At 43.8% G+C, this 22,163-nt stretch overlaps 1 protein-coding gene across 2 annotated transcripts in view; it reads left to right on the forward strand.

Annotated features, from left to right (window-relative positions):
• PRKCE (protein kinase C epsilon) overlaps positions 1 to 22,163 on the forward strand; it is a 470,104-nt gene that overhangs the window by 314,477 nt on the left and 133,464 nt on the right. For both annotated transcript variants that reach the window (XM_074378800.1, XM_010967731.3), the window contains exons 7-10: positions 1,494 to 1,636; positions 4,009 to 4,105; positions 7,025 to 7,224; positions 9,832 to 10,005. In XM_074378800.1, coding sequence (XP_074234901.1) covers positions 1,494 to 1,636; positions 4,009 to 4,105; positions 7,025 to 7,224; positions 9,832 to 10,005 — 614 coding nt within the window. The remainder of the gene's footprint in view (positions 1 to 1,493; positions 1,637 to 4,008; positions 4,106 to 7,024; positions 7,225 to 9,831; positions 10,006 to 22,163) is intronic.

Genomic DNA, 22,163 nt, shown 5'->3' on the forward strand with positions numbered 1-22,163 from the left:
TCCTTACATACTGTTTAGTTTGTTGATTAGAGCCCTTAGCATATTAATCATAGTTGTTTTAAACTCCTGGTATCATTCCAACATCCCTGCCATGTCTGGTCTGGGTCTGGTTCTGCTGCTTGCTCTCTTCCAGCTGTGTTTTTGCCTTTTAGTATGCCTTGTAATTTTTTTCTTGATAATCAGACATGATATATGGGGTAAAAGGAACCACGGCAAACAGCCTTTAGAAATATGGTGCTAGAGTGTGGGGGAAGGGAAGCATTCTACAGTCTCATGATTAGATTTCAGTCTTTTGGTGAGCTTGTGCCTCTGACCTATGACCCTCATACGTGTTTCTAAGGGTTCCCTGCCCTCCCCCTAATGGAACAGGATAGCTAGAGTAGGCTAGAGTTAGGTATTTCCCTTCACCTAGGTCGGTTATGATCTGATAAAGCTACAATAGTTCAGCCTCTGTTAAAATAGTTTCTCCTGAGAGCAGGCCTTGTTAAGAACAGAGTACTCTGGTGTATTTCAAAATACTTTCCCTCTCCCCCTGTCAGAAGCATAAGGGAATTTTTCTCCAGTATTCACTGTGAGAACCTGGTCAGACAGCTAGAGGTAAAACAAAAGTGTGGGGGTCTCTATGATGGGGTAAGCCCCAAGTCTTTGACTCTCAGACTTGTCCACTCTGGGACCCCAGCAATTTGCCAGTTTCAGTGCCGGCTTCCCTACCCTGTGCTGGTTTCCGTGGGAGTGGCTGCTTGAGAGTTTCTGCACCACTGAGTTGTGATTCATTGTAGTTACCTACCTGTGTCTCCCACTGGGTGCAGTGGTTTGCCCTGTGACATTAATACTCCAATAATTTTTAAGAAGAGTTGTTGATCTGTCAGTTTGTTCAGCTTTTTATTCATTAGGACAGAGCAACAACTTCCAAGCTCCTGACATGTTGGACTGGAAACCAAAACCGTTTGTATTTTCAACTTTGATGTCCTGCACCAAGGACAACTAAGTGATGTGGACAAAACAGAGATACTCAAGTATGGCCTTTGTTCCTTTGAAGCTGGACTTTGGATTTGGAAGGTCATCTCATTCAGTCTCCTTATTTTCAGATGAGCATCCTGATAGGCTCTACTCTGGGCGTTCCTCTCTCGGTAATACCCCCACATTTCAGCAGAGTAATAGAGTGCATTATGCACAGGGGACACATTTGGGTTCACCATCAAATGAACTTTCTTCAGATAAACTAATGGTCAGTGTTCTGCTCCCTGAAAGGAAATCTCAATGTAATTTTTATTTATCTATAAACAGTGGGTATCTCTGTATGGTGGTTTGATGGATGATTTTAGTTCCATGTGATGGGGTGATGGGTGATTTTTAAATTTTTCTCTTTTGGGCTTTTCTGCATTTTCCAAATTCTAGCAAACGAACATGCTTTCCTTTTACGAGTAGAACAAAATAAGGTACCGTTTTAGGCCATGACCATTTGGAAGTCTCTTCTCCATGTCTCCTTACAGTCTGCAAGATGAACGTTCACCGGCGCTGCGAGACCAATGTGGCTCCCATCTGTGGCGTGGATGCCAGGGGAATTGCCAAAGTGCTGGCTGACCTAGGTGTCACTCCAGACAAAATCACCAACAGTGGCCAGAGGAGGAAAAAGGTAACTGGCTATTTGGTGGTGTTTCTGGAGCATTTTGTGAGACTACATCTCTGTGCTGACTTCCTGAGAGTCCCTTGGAGTGAAGTGATAAGACTGCTGGGTTTGAGACACTATACTCAAAGCAGCATGTGCTTAAAGAAAAAAGAAAGCAAAAGAGAAGGTCAGGTAGGTAACATTAAAGTCTTCTTTGGTTCCAGAAGTGGAGAAAAGCCAAGCAGACCTCAGTGTTGTGTTTCTTAGGGGAACATTAACTTCGAGATGAGGACTTCGAAATTCCCTTTGGGAAAAGCTCCTCTCTAGATAGGGCCATAGACTGATCTGCCTCTGGGACTGGCATAAAAGCAATGTCAGGGTTTGACCTTTGCCTCTGGTATCACTGTAATCAGGATAAATGGATGGAGAGCTGGAACCACATTCTTTCCTAGGGAGCAAGCCAAGGAGATTTGTGATAGTGCTGGCACTCGCTGCCCGAGGAGTATTGTTAATGCCCCACGACATGAGACATCTGGGCCTGTCTTTGGAGACCAAAGCCCTGTCTCTATCCAAGTGACACTCTGAATGTCAGTAGGAAGAGATCCATTTGCTAAAATGCTATTTTGGTAAGTCAGGGCCCGCAGATGTAAATAGAGCTAAAGGCATCCGTAGCATTTTGTTTGAAGGCCTTTCTTAGCCTTGGCGCCTAGCCTAGAAAATGTAAGAGGTTCCTGAAAGAGTGACTTCTGAGAAAAGCAGAACCCTGCTAACTGGGCAGGAAATTCTGGTGGGGTGGGCACTGGCACCGTGGCCCAGTGTCAGACATTTTTTTACTAGAAAAGCAAGTCTGACTCTGGGTGCCTCTGCAATCTGGACTTCTAAACGTTCTCCCTAAAATTTGCCCTGAAATACCTCCTAAAGGCCTCTGTGTTGCCCTTCTCATTTTAGAAGCGGCCCACGCCTTTTCTCTGCTGCCCCTCAGAGGAGCCTTTTCCCTTGAACAGGAAGGTTTGTGTTGTTTCCATCTTCTTAAACTTCCTCTTTGCCTTTCCATTAAGCTGTTTGTGAGGGTTGGCGAAAAAAAGACTCTCTTCTCCTGGTTAACTGTGACTCTTCTCAGCTCTGTGAATCCCTCTGGTGGAAATGGGTTTCAGTTATTGATCCAAAGAATTGGACTTGAAGCAGAATGTCAGCTCCCAGTAGTCTGGGGCCCCACCAAGGAGGTAGGGTAGACAAATACCGTTTGATGACAATGTTGAACATGCACGTTTGTGAGTTCTTCAGACAGCCCTGTTCAGGAGATGTGGTTTTGTTCCTTGCTAGAAGTAAGCTGAGACAGAATCTTTATTAATTGAAACACTTCAAAGAAAACTCAGTACCTGCCCTCTCCCCCATATTTACATGGACCATAATCCAGTAGCCAGACATCATCTGTCTATCTTAGATTTGGGAGAGCATGGAAAAATTCAGGAAGGAGCAGAGTAAAGGGCCAAGGGACTTCAGTCCTATTATTTTTATTACTGTGATGCATCTGTTGCCAAAGTGGGAAAAAGCCAAGTGAACCAAGTAGGGGAGCTCAGGTTAGTACAAGAGGATGAGAGACAAGTGCCCTTGGTCAGAAGCGAGGAGGGCTCCTTTGCAGGAGGTCAGGTTTGCTGGAACTTTGGTTCCCTTCACATTGCCCCTCGCAAGGAGTCCAGCATCCAGAAAAAAACGTGTGCAGAGCTAGCAGATCTAACAGATCAGGAGGAAAAGGGAGCAGAAGTGCTTGTGGTCTCTGAGTCCCAACCTCTAACTTTAACGGAACTTAAAGTGGATATGCCAGCATCTATGCCAGGAAATAGACTTCACTGGGGGTGTCTTATTAAGATTTGCTGACAAATAACAATATATCTGAAAATATTTATTGAGGTCTTTTGGGTTTATCACTTTGTGCAAGTCACCAGGGGCAATGCAAATACTAGATAGGGGCCTTCTTTCAAAGAACCTACAGTCTACCTGAGTAGAGAGCCCCAAACTAAATAAAGCTGAACAAGATGATGAATAAATACCAAGTCAGTGTTAGAGACAGCAAGTGCCAAATTGCTGTGGATGAAGTAACTTGCATTGCTTGGGTAGGTAAGGGAGGTTTCATGGAAGGGGTACAGTTGAGCTTTGCTTAGAAAGGTCAGTTGTGTTTGGGTAGAATAAAGTTGAACATACTGATGTCTCTTGTTTCCTTCCTTTTTGTTGGCAAATGAAACCTTGAGTCTCTGCCTTCAGAATATCATTTCAGCAAGCGCCACCTTGCGCCAGCGGCCCCTCTGGCCCCTGGTGTTGTATCCTGATGCTTTTGACCTCAGGGAAACTCACCACGCTGCCTTCTGATGCCTCTCCCCCCTCCTTCTCGCCCTCTCTAGCTCATTGCCGGTGCTGAGTCCCCGCAGCCTGCTTCTGGAAGCTCACCATCTGAGGAAGACCGATCCAAGTCAGCACCTACCTCCCCTTGTGATCAGGGTGAGACCCTCAGACTGGCTTCTTTACCTCTGAGCTCTGTCCTTGGGAACACCAAGGAGCCTGAGGCCTCTCCACCCAGGAACAGCCTTGTGAGCTGAAACAGCCAGCAGCCCTGGAAGGCCTTCAGATAGCCTTTCCCCGCTGACTCATGAGCTGTGCTTTCACTCTCCAAGACTCTCTGGAGGGTGAGGCACGACATGGCTGTGCCTGCCTTAAACCCCTCCCAGGCAGGGTGAGAGCCAGAGAACGTGGGATGTTGTGGTTGGTTCTTTCCTCTTGCCTCTTTCCCTGGCTCCACGTGTAGGAGAGGAAGGGTAGAGCCTTCTCTCACCGCTCTGCTCAGTGTCTGCACCCAGGCCTGTCAGTTGACTCTGACTTCCTTCCTTCCTGAGTCTAATCATTGTACCCAAAGCCTGAGATCAGGGCAGGAGTCGGGATGGGTGGGGAAGACGTCTCCCATCCTGGCGTGGGTGTATGGGAGGGGATAGGAAGATGAGGCTGGTGAAGAAACTGCCGGAAGGAGTGGGGAGGAAGCCAGCCCTAGGCCTGACTCCCCTCTGAAGCTGAGCTTAGCATATCTCCTTCCCTATGAGAATGTGTTAAAGTAATCAAAGGTTTCTGAATTCTGCAGGCATCCCAGAATGCCGAGGCTAAGGAGGGACTTACAAACTTAAGACTTTCCCCTCTGGTGACCAGAACCAGACCTCACTGGGAAGGGATGTTTGCATCTGCAGAACAGGATTAATCATCATTGAATCATAGCAGGAGAGCCTCGATTTTCTGTAGCCACTTTGGTCTTCTTTATCCTCTTTTTCTGCTCATAGCAACTCTCTGTTCATGCTGCCTTACCCAGATTATAGAGCAGGGAGTGGAAGGTCAGAGAGATGAAAAGGTTTGTCCAAAGGTCAGGAGCTAAGTCAGCGGTGAGGGTGAGACCATATGCCCCCAGCTGAGGGACCCCTCTCAGGATCTGAACCCTCCCTGGAGGTCATGACTGTGACCCAGCTCTTCTTACCCAGCAGTAGCTAAAACGGCTGAAGGGGTATGTGCCAGTCCTGAGGCTGCAAAATAATTGGTCTGAGTCCCTCTTCATGTGGCTCTGATTTATTTTCTGTGTCTTTGTACTCTGCTTCATTTCAAAAGAGATTTGACCCATTCTTAAGTCATCTGACAGTATGCTTGCAGCCTCCAAATGAAAAGGTATTATCCCGGGCCAGTGTGCCTGTTTTCATGTTTCTTTTTTTAATGCTGAGACATCCTTTGAGCTTCAAGGAGACAGAGTTACATGGTAAAGAGACCCCAGGTAAGAGTGAGGTGACCAGTTTCTAGGCCTGGCTCCTGCCCTGCATGCTGTCCAGCCCAAGCAGGACATCGTGCCTCCAGGGCCTCTCTTTGTCCATAGTCAGTCCAGGTACCAGTCTTTCCCAGCAGTGTTATGAGCACAGATGGATTTGAAAATCCTCTTAGCAAGACATGGCATTATTGAACAGAACAGAAATCAGACACAGTTTCTCTTTCTTCTGTTATAAGAACACATGGGAAGACATTTTCTTTAAGCTTTGGCATCCTCAAGCACCCAAGTTCTGTCTTTCAAAATCTGTGTAATAACTTGCCTTAGGAACTGAGACTTTCAGCTCTGCTGAGACTAGAAGTTATGCTTAGTTAAGAAGAAGTGATCGAGAACAGTGGAATTGGTGCGGGCATATCTGTGGACTCAGAAGCTATCCTCACCCCTCCTCTTCCCCTGCCCTGACACATCTCAGAGGAGCTGAGCTCCTGATCTAAGAAAGATCTCCAGATTCCTGGGGTGAGCTCTCATGGGCCTCTGTCCTCCTGAAAAAAAGCCAAAGTTCTTTTAATGTTAAGCAGCACCTGGTCACTTATGCCTGGTTCTGATTTCAAGGCTTAATAGTTTGTGTTGCCCTTCTGTGAACCCAGTTATTCATGAGCGTCTTTTAAAAGTGGATTACACTTGGGGGAGGGTATAGCTCAGCGGTAGAGCGCGTGCTTAGCCTGCATGAGGTACTGAGTTCAATCTGCAGTACCTCCATTAAAAAAATAATAATCCTAATTACCTCCCCCCAAAATTAAAAAAAAAATGGATTATGCTTGAGATGCCCATTTCCCTACAGAGGAGTGTATGTCTGGGTGAATGTATAGCTCACAATGAAGCTTCCTCAAATAGTTAAGGTCAAAGGATCACCCAGTGTTATCAACCCCTGGTAATTCAGGTCACATACTCTGGCTGGGTGCAGGACTGTGTCAGAGTTGTGAAATTGCGCTGAGGAATCCCTTCCCCATCCGAGAGAAGTTTGCAACATGTCACTCTTGGGAAGCAATTCTTTGGTTAATGATAAGCCCGTTGCTCATTTGGTTAAATAACCTTGTGTAAGATGGGTATTTAGAATGAACTCAGCACCAAGGACAAATAAAGTCCGTAGGAAGTAAAGGCTTCTTAGTTCCAGCTATTGAGGTAATTACGTCACTGATAATGACTGGGACGACGGTTCTCCATTAGTCCTTGTTCTAATTTTCAAAGGAAACTTGAAGGGTCCGTATTGCCTTTGGGACCTTGCAAGTTTCCAGAGAAGACCAGGATTCCTGCACAACATATAGGATAATGGAATGGGCTTTCAGAGAGGTGGCCTGGCCCCAGCATAAAAGGAAGATCTAAAGGAAGCGGTTGGTAGGGACCGTGTCCTCTGCTTCTTTGCACCCAAGCCTTGCTGTACGTTAGGTGCCAGTGAAAGTATGCAGAGCAAATGAAGGACCATAAAGGGACATCACACTGGGTCTGTTGCTATGAAGAACCAGGAAGAGGGTTGAGAGCTCGTGGTGGGGAAATTCTGAGTATTGAATCCTAGTGGGAAGGGCTCATGAGGTCTGCACTAATGCATGTCTTGTTCCCCTTGGCCCTAGAAATAAAAGAACTTGAAAACAACATCCGGAAGGCCTTGTCGTTTGACAACCGAGGGGAGGAGCACAGGGCCACATCATCCACCGACGGCCAGCTGGCAAGCCCGGGCGAGAACGGTGAAGTCCGGCAGGGCCAAGCGAAGCGCTTGGGCCTGGATGAGTTCAACTTCATCAAGGTCTTGGGCAAAGGCAGCTTTGGCAAGGTCTGTGTGATCGGGGATGGGACTGCTGGTTTGATCTAAGACTAAGCGATGAGCCTTTCAGCCTGGTCTAGTTCTACTTTCCTTCCTTGTCTGAAGGTAAATGGCCTGAGGCCAAGCAGATGGGAGCGAGGGTTCTGCTGCTAATGAGCTGTGGGCCGTTAGTGTAGTCGGTCAACCTCTTCGGGATTCAGTTTTTCTCGTTCGTCAAATGGGGACAGGAGTCAAGTGAGAGAGCAGATGAGAAAGCACTTTGAACAGATGCATTTGCTTTCCATGTGCTTGGGATCCCATTATCAGTAATAGTAGCGATAGCTTTCTTCCCTTCAGAGATCCACCTGAAATTCTGTTTTGTTTTTTTAATAGAGGTACTAGGGATTGAATCCAGGACTTCATGTGTGCTAAGCACATGCTCTACCACTGATCTGTTACCCTCCCCTGAAATTCTAGCTTTAATTCATGATGAAGACGTTGGAAATGAACTCTCGAATCTCTGCCCTCAGTGAACTTGGGACTCAAAGCAGATTTTAGCACATACTACTTTGGAAATTAAATGTTATTTAACTGACTTCTCTGGCACTGACTAAACATCTTGTTTGTCCTCTGCATGTGCCAAGAGAGTGAGAATAATCACCACATGTCTTGGATCAGGGTCTGCTGCCCTCGGTGGCTTTCTCCCTATCCTGTTCCCTCCGAGACCGACATAGTGGAGTGAGAGTGGCATATGGGTGCAGGGTGTGTACTCTCAAGCAGGGTGATCAGCAACCATTCTGAAGGTGGGGTGAATGGAAAAATAATCCTGGTTCAGTTTAGAAAGAAGATGGAAGGGCAGAGAGCCTAGGAAGGTGGTTAACATTTCATCTCAGATCCCTGATTACTTCCTGGCTCTTCTCAAAGCCATGCCAAGGGGTCAGTGGGAGTTGTCTTTCTAGGACCTCCCAGAGCAGAGTGGCTGTGCTCTGGGGCCCAGGTGCCTCCTCTGGAAGCTCCCAGGGGTCACTTGCCCTGACAGGTCCTGGACTCTTGAAGGCTGAGCTGCAGACCCGCTCCACTAGTCTCTGAAAGGAGTGGCTCTGTGAAGCCCCCAGGGTATGAGAGCCTGTTCCCAGGCCATCTCACCTGCCCCATCTCATCCTGAGATCACTGTGGCAGGAAAGGAACCAGGGTTTACTTAAATGGCAAAAGCCGAAGCAGTCACATTCTTTGCAGACTGGTTAAATAAGAAGCAGACCCCCATCCTCTGGCGAGGCATAACTCTGGGATGTAAGCAGGACTTAGTTTAATTTTGAGCAAGATGCAAGGGGAAAGAAGCAGGCTCAGAGTTTGGAGGTTTCCATATGGTACAAGCAGGATGGGAACTTTGATGACTCTGGAGCACTTAGGTCTTCAGGTTAACATCCTGAACGCCTTCATTAAGCCTCTGAGTTACTGCTCTTCAACTCTGATGACTGGAATACTGTGCTTAGGAGTTGTTTAATGGGAAAAAGTCTTGTCACATTTGTAGGGAAATGAGTGCAAAAATATCAAATGATCAGAAAACTTTAAGAAAATAGAACTGTTAATTTGCTCTCTAGAAAAGGAATCACATTCCCAGCTTTAAAGCTATAGAGGAAGCCATAAAGGTAAACGAAGGCAGATTCAATTACATAAAGATAAAGGATCCTGTTCAATAGGGAAAAAAACTATCAGAAAAGCATAAAACAGGCTTGGAAAACCTTTGCAGAAAGAAAAGTGGTAGTATCTTTGTATGCCAAGCTCATACAGTGCGTAAGAAAATAGTATGAAACAGTGGATAACTAGACAGAGGAAACTGACAAGTAATTCACTCAAAGAAGAACTATAATTAGAAAACAAAGATTTTTAAAGTTTCATTACAAGGTAAAACAGCATTGAGGTAAAACCCATTACATGAGCAAAAAAGCTTTTTAAGTGAAAGAACCCAACGTTGGTAAATCGCCATGAAACTAAAGCATTTCTCCATTGCTGGTGGCAGGTTATGTTGTACATTCTTTTTGAAAGTCAGGAAATGTGCAAAATAGTTAACTCTGTAATCCACTTCTAAGACTTTCCATCTTAAGGATATAATCTAAAGTAAAGAAAAAAATTATATGTACAAAAACACTTCATGAAATTTATTTATATAATACTTAATAATGAGATGAAATTCAGGTGTGTAATATGAGGTAAATGGTTAAATAAATTGTTATTGATTTACTAGAACTGAGAATCAGCAACCATGGTAATGGTGGAGACCGTGTAGAGAAATGCTTATAAAATAATGTTCAGTTAATAAAAAAGCTGTGCTATATATGCTGTACTATAACTGCAAGTACAAGTTCTATAAACATATGCATAATTATTGAACAGATGTGCACTGAACTTTTCTTTGCCTAGAAACTGTTAGAGATTAAAAAGAAGTGTAGTTAGCTGTATTAGAATGAGTAATTTTTCTTAACTGTTTCTTTAATAGTGTTATACTATTTTAAATTAACGGAAAAAATTAAAGGAAAAAAAGAGTTAGTTTTTAAAGCATTTGGTATTGAGTTGGGTTTCTTTTTTTGATTCTCTTAATGTATAGAGACTTACAAGCGTGGTTTTGGTTGATTACAGGTCATGTTGGCGGAGCTCAAAGGCAAAGATGAAGTATATGCTGTGAAGGTCCTAAAGAAGGATGTCATCCTTCAGGATGATGATGTGGACTGCACTATGACAGAGAAGAGGATTTTGGCTCTGGCACGGAAACACCCGTACCTAACCCAACTCTATTGCTGCTTCCAGACCAAGGTATGTTTCGGGAGAAGCTGGTGGACCGCCATCTTGGCAGTGCTGTAGGACACTATGGTATTTTGATTCTCAAATTAAAGAAAAAGATCAATCATAGATCCTCTTCATTCTTTTCTCAAAAGATTTTGTAAAGTAGAATGGATTTTACCCTTGAGAAGATCAGGGTATATTTGAACAGCATTCTCTTTTTTTAGGGCAAGGGATTTTCCATCCAAGGTTGTGGTTGTGAAGGGATGAGAGGGCAATAGAAGTCTTGGCAGATGTAGCTAGACAAAGCCAAATGACTAACCCCGGTGTTTGCTCCTTGGAGAAAACAATAGGCGTGGTTAGTTCTGCTCCTGACTTTTTGTCACTAGGCAAATCACTTAAGTTCTTTGCTGCCTTCAGATCAAATGAAAAAAGACTAAAGGCCACCCAGACCACATCTAAATTGTGTAGTGCCGTATAAGGCAAAGGATGCGAACAGGTGCTTTAAATGTCATCATGAAACACAAATAGAAGATAGCATTTTTAAATTACCAAGGAGGAGTCTGGGGACCAGAAGATGGCAGTAAAGAAACGAAGATAATCTGTAAGTGCGTTATGGAGTCTGACCTATGAGTGTCATTAACTGATTTGTTACTTATTGTTAGTAGAGAAAAGAAATGCCAACATTCTTCATTAAGCTCTTCGTTTATTACCTCTTCCTGGGGGAAAAAAAAATAAGTGAAGGTCTTTTAGGATGCCTTATGGATTTGTGGCCCTTGGCTTCTTAAGAAGACAAAGGCAACCTCACCTGAAACTCTTACCTGTCCTCTTCTGGAGCCCAGACAGGGAAGTGTGCCATCGTGGAGAGATGGCTCCTTGCTCTTTGGCATACTGTTCCCACCGTGTCATTGGGAATGCCAGTCTTTCCATTTAGAATTCAACAATTTCTCATTTGGTCATTTGGCAAATTTTTATTATATTTTATTGAATCCTTTCCATGTGTCCATTGTTGTGCCAGGTGCCAGAGATACAGCAGTCCCTGACCTCAGGGAATTTACAGTCTCTTTGGTACACTGTTTCCCAAAGGGTATTTCTTAGAACCCTCCTCACTTGAGAAACTGTCAAGAATAAAAGATTCTGTGGCCCATAGTTTGAGATACTGCGATCTTGGCCTCTCTTAGAGTATCTCAACATGCTTTTGCTTAGCAAAATCCCTAAGGAGACCTGCAATTGGGGGATATATATATATATGGCATATAACTTTTATTTAATCTACTGTTTCCCAATTCTTTGTGTCCTCTCTGTTTTCTTCTTGGTGAGTCTGGCCAGAGGTTTGTCAATTCTTGGTTTGATTGATTTTTTCCAGTTGTTGTTTTAATCTCTATTTTATTTATTTCCTCCCTGATCTTTATTCTTTCTTTCCTTCTGCTGACTTTAGGTTTTGTTTGTTCTTCTTTTTCTAATTCTTTTACATGGTAGGTTAAGTTGTTTATTTGAGATTGTTCTCTTTTGAGGAAGGCCTGTATCTCTATGAACTTCCCTCTTAGGACTGCTTTTGCTGCATCCCATAAATTTTGTGTGGTTGTGTTTTCATTGTCATTTGTCTCAAGGTATTTTTTAATTTCTTTTTTGATTTCATCGTTGAATCTTTAGTTTTTTAGTCATTTGTTGTTTGTTTCTCAATTCTTTGATCCCAAGCTTCACCTCACCATCACTACCTATTCCACACTGAGAAACACTGATCTAATGGAACTTTTCTGAACCCTCTGATCTCTCAGGAGAATTCAAAATATCTTTTGAAAATCTGGAAATTCCTTTTCTGAACTAGTGAAGGTCTTATTAGCTATCCTCTTTTTGGATGTGTGTTATGTAATGTTTGGACTTGGGGGTCCCTGCATGTTTGTGCATGTATACACACACAGAGCCCAATGAGATAAAAGAGGATCAATAACGAGGTCAATTTTCCTCTTTACTCCACTTGAGCATAATTCTGGATTAATGAGAAATGTGTCCCATATCTCTTTATTGTCCATAGTGCCCATCAAAGGCCTCAACACCCAGTAGCTGGTCACTATCAGAGTTGGAGGGCTGGAAGATTTTTTTTTTTTTTAATTCTCTTCTACTCTTCTTTTTGCACCAATGAGAAAACCAGATTTCAGAGAAGTCAGTGTCTTTTGCCTATAAACACTTTGTATTGGCTGAGTCGAACTTACCATTCTCATCTCTGGGACTCTCCATCCAGTGGGGACTTACTCTGATATCATGTTGCTACTCTTTTGAGTCTGACTCAGCATAGTGTCCCCTCTGTGGGGAGACTCCCCTCTTCCCCTACCTCTGGCAGGTGAGCCATCTCTTTCACTGTCTGAGGTGGTTTCCTAGGCAGGGATCCACACTGGCTTTCTTCCTTGGAACACATTGCCAAGAGCAACATCCCAGGAAAGGTCCAGTCTAGTTGTAGGGACCCTGTGAATCCCCTGTCACAGTGGACTTTGGGGAGCCAAAGTGGAGGATCAGCTTCCCCACACTCTTGGTGACTGAGTGGGGGAGTGGGAATGATGTCTTCAGCGTGAGCAGTATTTGCTGTATATTGTAGAATATCAAGGCTGAGGGTCCTTGTTATGTGATGTCTTGGAGCACAAAATGACATCCAGTGACACCATGCATTTCCTTCATGGCAGAACAGTGACCAAGCTGACATGGAGATTGGTGGCTGGGTGGCTAGGGGATGAGGTTGGGGAGAGAAGAGACTTTCCTCTGTAGTTCAGAGGTTTCCTAATTCTTAGGCCGATGTCAGGTAGCCACAGTTATGGGAGCAATTCCCAAGCCACCATTACAGCAGAACATGGCATGCCTTGCTTTACATGACAAATGTGTGTTCATATGATTTTTCTAAAGTAAACCACATTTTTACCTCACTCAATGACCTTAGCTTACTAATGAAAGGAATCTTATGAGGAATCATAAACCCCCAACTTAACTGTTAGAAAATGTGACTTTTCCTATGACAAACAGTAGGTCAGTGTGTTAAAGAGTAGCTGTTACTCACCTGACTCAAGTAGGTGCTGGGTGTGGAGTTATTAGCAAAAAGGAAGGTGATTCTCAAGTGGAGGAGTTTACTCAGTAAGGGATGGAGGTTGTACTAACTTCCATGGCAAACAGCATTGAGTAACTACATTCTAGGGGGAGACGTTTCAACAAGGAGGACTCAGAGGAGGGGATGCTCTTTAGAATTTGGAGGTGGAGGAAGAACTCAGTCAGGTTTTGAAGAGTGAAGAGGATTGGGACAGGATTGGGAGCTGAGTTCAGTAGCCATAGTTCAGTCCTGCTTTAGTTTCATTTTTCCTGAAAAGAAAGGACAGTTTTTCTGAGCCACCATAAATCTGGTTTCAACAAAGACTAATACGTGATTAAGAAACACAAGACTTGCTTGCAATCCTATTAAGATTTCTCTTATCCTTGTTTAATTGTGACACAGAGCAGAAATAATGTTAAGCCCAGTTTAATTATTTTCAGGTGAGCCTTTATTGTTTCAAATGTAGGAAGAAATAGCCGCTAAGGAAGGATTCCTTTAAGAAGTTCCTGGTAGATTACACAGACTTCAGACCATTAACTACACAGATTGCCTGACAGGGCTTAGAAGTGTGTGAGGTACCATGTCTGGTATGGTGACCAATGGCGATGATTGTGTAAACCCATTGGCGCCAGTCATGACGTCAGGTTGAGTTAAGTCTGGTTACCACAGCCCATTGAATGACCAAGTTACAGTTAAAGATTTGGCCTTTTCTGTGCCAAGCCCACCCTCTATTGGCTTCTGTATTCTGATCAATCCCCATGGGATCTAGAAGGGAAAAAAGCAAATGAAATGGCTCTAGCTTTCCAGTGCTTGCAAGAAAAGTCAGGAAGCCCCCCAAATGAAGCCAGTCACTGCAGTTTCAATCAAATTCACAGCAATGTGTTTGACTTGAGTTCCCACAATATTGTATGCTCTTTGGGATGCTAGAATCATCTGAAACAGCTAGAGAAACCTACAAAACTATATTTAATTAAAAGACAAACATACAGTATGAAAGGGAGTAAGGAACTTCTGACTCCAGCCAAGATGGAATAGCCTCATTCTCAGGTCTTCCTTCTTATACCTAAAAAGCCATGGGCATAATTCTTATTTTATAAAGACATCATGCTCATCTAGACTGACATACCCATAAAGAATTATAGACGTTGTACCATCTGTTGATAGGGATAAAAACTAAAAATTCTGTATTTTAAACTGCCAGATGATTTTTAAATGGATGATGTTGAATTAGCAGCATTTAATATTTTCATACACATATAAACACAATAATTTTTTCTTGGTTAAAAGAAAGGTATGGCCTGCAATTAATTCAATGAATATACAAGTATGTATTGGGCATCTGTTCTATGCTAGACACTGCTCAATTCTGGGGCTACAAAGCTTAAAACATACCAACTCTGAACATGTGTAGACTGCTGTTTAGTGGGGAGAGAGACAGGCAAAGAGCGATATTCTACAGCATGATGACTCTTCTAATGGAGCCCTGTAAGTGATTCATTTGAAGCTCTGCAGAAGGCAGAGGGGAAGGCTTCCTGGAAGAGGTGGCACCTAACCTGGATCTTGAAGCCTCGGTAGCATTTGGAAGAGCATAAACGCAGAGAGGTGCTGATGAAGCCTAGACGGTATCCCCAGATCTCATTTTCATTGCTAGTTTTCCAACACTAGAACTCCCACCTCAGTCTGTGTCCTGCTTCTTCCAAGGAAATGTCAATGGCTGAAAAACAGCAGGGAAGGAGAGGAAGAAAGGGAGGGTATGTAGAAAGTAAAGAGGGAAATCTGAGATCAGATGTTGTTTGGTAGGGAGAGGAGGGTAATACTGTGAGCCTGCTTCTTTGAGCTAGGCACTCAGTTAAGCTCTGAAAGTTATGGTCAAGGTCAGGGCTTAGGGGGAGGAGTGATTCAGGAATTGCCTCTTCTGGTTTCCCATTCATCCATGGAAGGCTGGGGATGGGAGAGCCACTGAGTAGTAGGTTTGTTTTTGCTTTTGTTTTTGCAGTTATAGGAAATAAAATTCTCTGGCATTTTTAGCTGCCGGGTATGATCCCCATTGTGAAATCATCCCTTCCAGCTGGGTCCTGCAAAACCTGACTTAAATAATTTCATCCATGATTTTTCCTCTTTTAAAATAGGAGTCTCTACCTAATTGTCCCCATCCCCCACCCTGTGGCATTTCCTGCCAGGCCTGGGAAGCCAGCTCCTGGAGGGCTTTGCCTGTGTGAGTTGCTAAGAAGGAAACAGAGGGTGAGCTAGAGAATCTCCTTCCACTGACCCCCTTCACTGCCCTGGGGGAAATGCGGGATGGAAAAATCCTTAAAAAGCCACTAGAGACATTTTTCAGATGAGTTTTAATAAGCTGTGTGAGCATGGGGTGAGAACTGCTGGGAGGGAGTGTTGACGATGCAGGGGGATAATTGTAGTTTCAAGCTCAGTTTCTTTTGACAGTCACTTCTGAAGCACAGCAAACGTGAAAGCAAAACAAAATAAAATAAAAATTAGGTCGTTTGTAAATTTTACTTAAAGAAAGAGATGACTATGTCGGATTAAATGTAAATGAGCTGAGGATGGAGTATAGGTCTCTTTTCTACTAGAACACACCATCTGAGGCAGCTGAATGTCAGAGGGACTTTGACTGGATTTGTTGCATGTCCCACAAGAGTAGATTGAGAAGTTAAACACTGTGAGATTGTCTGTGGATCGGACAGCCACTTTTAAGTCAATATGCTTGCCAGTAAAAGATTTCAAACTGTGATAGCCTCAGTCAATTTTAATAGATTTCAGTGAAAGGAGGTCCATGGTTGAGGGTACAGACTTAGCGCTGGCAGAATCAATTATCAAAGTGATCAGACTCCAATAAACCCTGTCTCCTTACTTCTGAAGACCATCCTGCCCTAGAGCAGGCTGGGCAGCAGTGCCATTTCTTTTAATCAGCTAACGAAGATGTCTTCAGTGAGGACCTGCGGTATGGAGATCACTGCGGGACATTACAAGGCTTTTATGATAGGGCCTCTGTCAAGGTAGTGGGGTTATCATCACTGTTCACTTGAGGAGAGATGGTCTGAGGCCTGTGGAGAGATGGGGATTCAGAGAAAGAGGGAAGGAGGGAGAGAGAGAAAGAATGAGTCTGTGTGGTGAGGTAGGGTATGTCTCTGTGCAGACAGACCAGGGCTGCCCAACCCAAGCCAGAAAGAGGAGATCATGGTTTTCACAACCACGCAAGGCTTCACCGAGGTGGAGGACCAGGTCTTGAAGCATAACAGGGTGCATTCTGCATGATGAAAGGAAAGGTTGCAGAACTAACTACTGTTCCCATGCCCCTGGGACAGAGAGGTATGTGAGTGCGTTTGTGACTGCCTGTGACTGCCTGCGACTGCCTGCGTGCGTGTGTGTTGGCTCTTAATCCAAGATGCTGCTGCCTCAGGTAAATTCTTTACCTCCAAGGAAACCTTGCATTTGAATAGGACAGTTACTTTGACAAATGCCTTCACTTAAATCAGCCATCCTACACATTCCTAAGGATGTCTCTGAGACAAGTAAAGTCACTCTCTTTTATGGATGAGAAAACCGATGCCCAGAGAGGCCTTACAACTTCTCCGTACTAGAATCTGGATTGAAATCAAGGTGTCCCAACAGCCCTTGTGGTTCACATGTTGTTATTGTCTCCACCTCCTCCCTTCTGTCCAAATTCTAGACTTCAGATATCCTCACCTCTGAACCCCTTCTCCCTGGTCCCCATTTGCTGTCACACACATGAGAAAGGGTCTAAGGTTGACAGCTCTGTGTTCTTGGACTCAATGAGGTTGGAATTTAAAAAAAAAAATACTGCTGAAGCTGGTAAGAGTAGCAGGATCTTACAGCCTACTTTTGGAAATGTTTCTGTTTTCTAAAAGTGCCAGAGAAAAGAGAGGAGAAAGAGGGCATGGTCACAGAGATTATATCCAAAATGGGCTGGAGTGGGCTGAGGCCCTCACACCTGTCCATTCAGCCATGGTTTCTTGAGCATCTACTGCGTACTGTGCCCCAGGCATCATGGGGACACCACCTGTGAGAGATTTAGCGGTAAACCCATTGCTTTGTTCTCCTTAAGAAGCTATTGGCCTTGGTTTTTAAAAAATAATCATTAATTTTTTATCACAAAGAATATTTGTTAGTTGTAGAAAATTTTGAAAATTTTGAAAATTCAGACAAAGACCAAAAAAAAGGAATTAGTCTAATGACTATTCCTGACATACTGATGTGTCTGTTTCCAGTTTAAAAACACATATCTGTTTATACATAAGTATTTATAAAAGTGGTATCTTACTTTAAACTGTTTCACCAAGTGGTACATTGTAACTATTTCTATTGTCACTAAATATTTAACCAAATGATTTCTAAGGTTCCACAGTCTCCAAGGGCCTCTTGTAGAGAAATCCTGAGTTTGAGGGTTGTAGGTCACCAGTAAATGCTTGGCTTCTCATGGAGCTAGTGTTAGCAGTAAGTGAACCAGAAAGCACAGCCCAGTGATGCCCAGATAGCACTTGCCTCTGTGCGGCAGAACCTCCTCCTCGTGTTTATATTTCTCTCTTTCTGTAACATAAATTTGAGTACAACTTGTAAATACTCTGACATTGGCATCTTGTAGAACAAGATCTAAATTCCTTTGACATCGTATACGTAAGTATACATGTTTGTTTAGTAGATTTTTTTTTTCCCACCAATGTGGGATATATTTACCTATCCTCCTAAATGATCTGCTGATTGTTCTAAGCTGTAGTTTCTGAGTTAGGTTCCTTGCAGGTGCCTCAGGAGTTACCGTGTGTGTTTGGGGGGCTGTGTATGTGCACACACACATCTGGACACTCAGACCCTGTGTGTGCTGTGGTGAAAAGACCTTCAAGCTCCTCCTTCCACTCCATCCAGAACAGTCACACATTCAGCTGCTTCATGTGTTAATATTCCAAGTAAGACACCAATCTTCCAAGGAAGAATTTCACTTTGGGGAAAAAAAAAGTTTAAGAGCACTGCATCTTTGCTGACAGTTTGGAGTAAATCTATGATTTTTACTCTCTCTATATATAATCTGATATATATATGCACATGTCATTTCTTGAAGGTTTCTTTCATTATAAATATCTTTCCTTTATTAAAGTGAGCACATTCCTGAGACTTAAGTAGAGTTGGAATTTTGGAAGCAGATTCAAAACTTAGATTTCTCATGTTCTCTGGGAGTGCTGCCTCTAGTTTGTTTGGATCATTAATGGAAACCACTTTGGCTCACCGAGAGAAGTTTTCCACCATAGAAAGAGTGAAATAGAGAGAATGTGACTGAGGTATGACATTACTCCAGTGACAAGCAACTTGAAGGTGAGAATCTGCTCGGTACCAGAACCTTATTAGATGCCATTGGGAGATAACAGGGACTGAGACTTGTGTGTTCAAGGACAGATGATATTATATGCATCAAATGGTAACTTAGAATAAAGGTAGTATGAGATAAAGAGGAAGGAGAGACTTATTGAGCACCAATTAAGGGGCAAGCCTTGTGGAAGAGTCAATTTCATTAAGCTCATCCAAGTCCAGTGGGACATAGGTGTTGTCCTTTCTTTGAGCCAGGGAAGAAGCTGAGACTTGGGGAGGCCTAGCAGCTTGGCCAGGGTCACACAGATAGTTTAGTGATGGAGCTGGGATTCAGACCAACAATCCCTACCCTTGCCTCCTGTGGGAGAGAAGGACCACCATGGATGAGGTATGTGCTCTGTCGGGGGGCTGGGGGCAATGGTCATGGCGGGGAGGGTGAGGAGCAGGGCACAGCAAGTTTCAGGGAGAGAGGATTTTGACTTTTTGACCCCAGATTTAGGGAGAGTGATGCCACATTGTGCTGGGGCAGCAGGCTCCTATCAGGAGAGCATAAGAGACAACTTCCTAAGGAGATTCTGGCAAAACCATGGAGTTCTTACAATGCCAGACAAGGAGTTTAGACTTACTCTGGAAGTGAAGGATTCTTTGAAGGTGTTATGGGAAGTGATGACTTAGGAAGCACAGCTTGGCATCTCTGTGTGATATGGCTTGAAGAGGAAAATAAAAAGCAGGGATACTGGTGAGGAGGCTATTTCAATAGCTGCAAGATGGTGGGGAAGAACTTCTGAAGAAAGGATTGCTGGAGGCCATTCATTTTCCCTCTGCATCCGGGAAGGCCAGCCCACCGATGAAGAAAGTAGAGTATTCCACTTAATACCCTAGAAAATACCAGTTGTGTAACCCCAGATTGACTGGAAACCAGAGGTTAGATTGCGGCCAGTTGGATTAAGTGACCTACACACCTCTAAGGTATCATCTGCCCCACAGTTCAATGGGTACATAATGATTGAATTTATATTAAAAGTTTCATCTAGAAATCTAAAACCAGAGGTCCAAGTTACCTAACCCATTCACCAAACGAAGCCAGTTTCCTCATTGGTTGACGTCAGACCTTCCATCTCCCCACAGTGCCATCTATTGGATTTCAGGACTTACCTTTTTATTTTTAAAGTATGTCTATTTTTAGATCCACACTGAATTTCGATAGTGGGCCAGTATTTTTTCTACATGGGGCATTTTGGAGAGAAGCTTCTACTTGGTCTGTTGAGATGATTTAGCTTCAGCAATGGGCTTTCCTCATGTAACCTGAACTTTTTCTTTCTGTGATCTCAGATACTTCAGATAATTCTGCTGGCCCTTGATTCTTTGACTTTGAAGATTTTGCCAGGTGGTGTGTATATCCCATTTGGCTGTTTGTGGTCATGTGTGTGCCCTATCCATTTATAAGGAGCACAGGATACAGGAAAGAGGACACGGTGAATCAGGAAACTTTGGTCCTGACTCTGACTTCTGCCACTGATGGCTTGGCTGAGACATTTCTCTGGGCATTGACTTGCTCACTTATTATTAAACATAGGGGAGGGCACAGAGAGGGGAGTTAGATGACATGGTCTGTAAGATTTCCTAAATCTGATTCTAAAGATCTGTGAAAATGCAGCTCATTGGGGACCATTCATGGGGCCATTACAGACTGACTTGTTGCTAATGCATGAGTAAGCAAAGCACAATGATAAAATCAAATGAAAAATGCTTCTATCTAGCGTTCATTTTTCGAAGCTCAGTTCATTAAATGTTCCTGCCCTGATCAATGCCTTTATGTTCACAAGGCAGGCATTCTACGTCATGGCTCTAAATTCAAACACACTTGAAGTGACTAATGGTCCTACAGCAGGAGGACTACCAGGGGTATTATAGTTGGCCTTAGTAAAGCACAGCACAATTTCTAGCTCATAGCAGGTGCAGTACATTTTAGCTTCTGTCTTATCCAGCTAATGGGTTCAATATACTTTATATAGAGCCCCCCAACAAGCTGGACTGAGAGCTTTGCTGTGCTTCTGTTAGTCTATGAGGATGACCTTTTCTGACCAGCTGGCCACATGTTCATAAAACAGGGCTGAGAAACCATTGTTGGTAGATTTGATCCCCCAGGCACACTACCTTCAAAAAGAGAAAATATATAGCACCTTCGCCTAACCGGAGCCCAGACTGTCCTTAACTACAGCTAAGGGCCAACCTCTTAACCCGTCTAGTCATCTCACAAGTGTACCAGGAGGGCATCAAGCAAAGATGACCGAGAGCTGTCCTTTCTCCCAGAAGGAGTCCATGCCCAACCAGAGGATGAATGCTCTGTTATCATTTTTGTTTCTTAATTATAAAATCTACTCTTAAATCTTACTGATAAAGTCAGACACATTTAGAAGTGTGACCAGTTAATGTAAAGAGCACATCTTTGATTGTGTGTCCCCGAGAGCCAGGTGGTTTGTCCTTCTGCCTGCCTGCCTGCCCCATAGCTTAAACTGGGGCCAGTACATTGGCTTCTGCATCGTTCCTCGAAATGCTTTTTTTCAGTCTGCAAGGTTCCAGTGAATTCTTGCTGGCCCTTTTGTCTCCTTATCACTAAGGGTGAAGGGAGTCACGTATTAAAGCTAACTCCCCAGTATAAGAAGAAAAGTTTCCTGGTTCCAGTAAGGAACATCCTAGACAGAACTGCCTTCCTGGTGGTTTGTCTTTGGAGGCTGCTGTCCTAATCTAAGAGAGGAGGGGGAGATGGGTCACCCAGGTGGTCTAGTCATCACCCTTCCATTTCAGGGTCATCCTTGGCTCAATAATAACAGTAACAGCAAAAATTTGTGTAGTCCTGGCTCCATGCCAGGTTTAATGTCAAGCATTTTACATGTATTAGCTCGTTTAATCTTCACATCAACCTTCCCAGGTAGGACCCCGGAGAGGTCCCACAACTGGAAGTGGCAGATCCCGGATTCAAACCCAGGTAGTTGGCTTCCAGAAACTTCCTTTTGTGTGAATGCCCAGAGGAGACTAGGCTCCTGAGGATTCATGAACACAAACCACAGTCTCAGGAGACCAAGATGTAAATAAAATGGCAGCCTACCAGTCTATAGTGAGGTGACCAGGCTGCTTATGCCTGTTACCCAGCGCATCCGGGAATGACTCATTGTGGGTAGTATTTTAGGCAATCTGAATTGTATTGGGAAAGAAATAGGAGGAAAAACAGACCCTCTTCTTCCCGTTATAAGGACTCCCCCCGCCCCCAGAGGCAATAGGAAGTTGAAATACCCACTTTTGACCACATCAGAGCATTTTATTTTACCATAACATTCCAGGGAGAATGCCAGGAGGGATCATAGACAAAAAGAATTCTCTTGACCCCTGTGGTGTGGCAAGAGGTACAGATTAACTCCTTTGTTGAGTCAATAGGATATTCACTTGGAATTCATCAGCAGTATGTAATCCATTTTATCTGGAACAGTTGTGTGCAGGTTGCTAGGGAGCTAAGCTCATTACCCGGCCCTGGATCCTCCAGCTGATGCCTTCTGGCTCAGTGGCTCGGTATGGGTCTGACCCATTGAGAGTGATGCGGGTGGTGATGGGGATGATAGCCTTCCCTCGTCCTCTGAAAGATTCATGGAAGGTGCAGACAGTAAGAGTCCGAGGATGGCAGTCGCTGGGGAAAATGATGTCTTTGTTCTCAAAGTTTCTTCCAGCCTTTACCCAACTTACGCTGGTTTTGTTTGTCAAGTAATAACTTAAATTCAGTCTCCTT

The sequence above is a fragment of the Camelus bactrianus genome, chromosome 15 (genome assembly GCF_048773025.1).
Source record: "Camelus bactrianus isolate YW-2024 breed Bactrian camel chromosome 15, ASM4877302v1, whole genome shotgun sequence".
NCBI classification, from domain to species: domain Eukaryota; kingdom Metazoa; phylum Chordata; class Mammalia; order Artiodactyla; family Camelidae; genus Camelus; species Camelus bactrianus.